The sequence below is a fragment of the Apis dorsata genome, unplaced genomic scaffold (assembly GCF_000469605.1).
Source record: "Apis dorsata unplaced genomic scaffold, Apis dorsata 1.3 scaffold_525, whole genome shotgun sequence".
Lineage (NCBI taxonomy): Eukaryota > Metazoa > Arthropoda > Insecta > Hymenoptera > Apidae > Apis > Apis dorsata.
The window spans coordinates 599,145-601,462 of NW_006263748.1; the positions used below are offsets into that span (position 1 = coordinate 599,145).

The 2,318-nt window shown below is 38.8% G+C and overlaps 1 protein-coding gene across 1 annotated transcript in view; it reads right to left on the reverse strand.

The window, feature by feature from the left end:
• Positions 1–1,669, reverse strand: part of LOC102672766 (synaptogenesis protein syg-2) — a 75,923-nt gene extending 74,254 nt beyond the window's left edge. The window contains exon 1 of the mRNA XM_031512892.1: positions 1,612–1,669. Within this exon, the coding sequence (XP_031368752.1) occupies positions 1,612–1,654 (43 nt within the window). The 5' untranslated portion in view covers positions 1,655–1,669. The remainder of the gene's footprint in view (positions 1–1,611) is intronic.
• Between the last annotated feature and the right edge of the window lie 649 nt (positions 1,670–2,318).

The window sequence follows — 2,318 nt, forward strand, 5'->3', positions numbered from 1 at the left end:
CAAATTTTTACCTCGCGCCGAGAAATACCCAATTTCAAATTTATTTCGTTTAATGAATTTCACAGCGTTAAAGCGTTTATTAGTTTATTCGTTTGCGTATTCGGCCTTTTGTCGTAGTTGGAACGAGGAGAGAGAGAGAGAGAGGGAGGGAAAACGGATTGGATTTATCAACGAAATAAACAGGTATCTATTAAACGTATACGCTCGAACTTGGAAAATGCGTAGAAAAAAAGTGTGCGTGATCGAGAATGATCGAGAGTCGATTTTTCTAATTTTTCTTGATATATTGAAGAAAAAATCGTAAGATGTTCGTTGCTTCTCCCTTCCTTCTTCTTCCTCTTTCCGTTCGAATTCGTGAATAATAACGTCGATAACGCCGGTTTGATTAATCTCTCTCGTGGATATCGCGATGAAAATAAGGAAACTAACGAATTATTTTATTATTAAATAAAAAAAAAAAAAAAAAAAAAAAAAAGAAGAAGAAGAAAATCGGAAAAGTAAAAGGATCGTATATAAAGTTTTTACTTTTGAATCTTTAAGAAGTTTACAAGATTTTAGTTTTAGCTTCTTGAAGGTATGCTTTGCTGTCTGAGCCAATAAAGGCCAGAATATAAGTTTATAATGAAGAAACTTTCTTGCCAGAGGTTAAAAGTATTAAATTCGAAATAAGAACAAGCTAGCTTCGTTTCTTCTTCGTTTCTTTATAAAACGCATCGAAATTAACAAACGATTATTATATGGATTCCCTGTTTTAAAACTCTTATGTGCTTTCGATACACAAGCGAAACCGATCGCTTGCTTAAAATTTGAAACGTGAAAAAATTTTTCAAGAGAACCACGAATTCGTAATATCCGTTCGAGAGGAGACTCGACGTGAAATTTAATTTGAAAAAAAAAAAAAAAAAAAAAGAGAAACATTTAGCAATCGCTTTATCGTCGTTTAGCAATCGTTTTATCGCCATGTTTAAAAAATTTCATATACTCGAAGGAAGCGAAGTAATTGAGGTTACGTTACGCGTAAAACGCTTATATCATTAACCGCGTTCAAACGTTTCGTAGACACACATATATATATATTTATACCTCAAAGCATTCCAATTTTCATAAAACCAAATTACGCCTTGTTAAAGCATTAATTTCGAGACAGAGAGATAGAAAAACGAATAAAAAACGATTTCGCTTTGAATTTTCAGCCGGTTGAAATCGAATTATGGTCGATTTGTAACTCGATATATATATATTTTATATTTATAATTCGATCCTCTTTCGCCCTTGCGAATCATCGACGCTCTATCCCCACTCCGAGAAGACGAAATGCGTCCTCGTCAACGCTCCATATTTTCCTCGGTTGGACAAAGGGAACGTTTCCGTATCGGCGAGGAATCGTAAATTGACAAAGATTCGGAGATATTCGGAATCAATTTATCGGGGAATCTTAGCGCGATTGACCGTATTCGTGTATCCATCTGCACGCAGGCGCGCATGCGCTCTCCTCCCGTTACAAATACGATAGCGAACGGCAGCGCTAAGCTATTCCCGATATTACTATTTAGTCGCGAAACCGCAAACCAAAGGACTGTTCAAAGCGTTGCGCAAGTTATTGGTTCGTACCTTGTTCACATGAGGTCCGCCGCGTATCGGCTCGTGTGTGCATCGTGAAACCGCAGCATTCGCCATCGCGATTTCTCCTTCACGATCCCTCTCTCTCTCTCTCATTCGAGATATGGCCGTGCAAGGATGCGTTCGAAATATATCGTTTCGTATTCGTAAATGGCGACCCGTATATAACGTATATAAGGAATATAATAAGGAAACAGGGAGAAAATAATCGTTGGAAGGATCGATGGATATCGATGATCCAAATTCCTCCGTTATAAATCGGTTGGTGGGACGTGATGTACGAAAAGTTTAAGGGCATCGGACGTTATTGGAATTTACCGGGCCGAAAATTGGGACGCGTTAAGCCCTCTGGAATTACGTCTTCCTCCCTCCTCCCTCCTTCTGTTTCACCGTTATCGCGATCTTCGACTTTACGCCTTACTTTGCTCGTCTTACGCCCCCCTCCAATCTCTTTCTCTCTTCTCTTTTTTTATACGCTCGCCTCTTCTTTCTCGCTTTTATCTATCCGTATACGGGTAGATGTTCTCTATACACGGGATCGTCCATATTTTTCTACCGATCGGTTAATTCTCGCCAAACTAATAAAGCTTGGAACACTTTGAGGAAGATTTATTCGAAGCGACGTAGATAAAGGCATCGTCTTTGTACAGATACAGCTACGTGCCGAGCATCGAGATCGGACTTCTCCTTCGAATTTC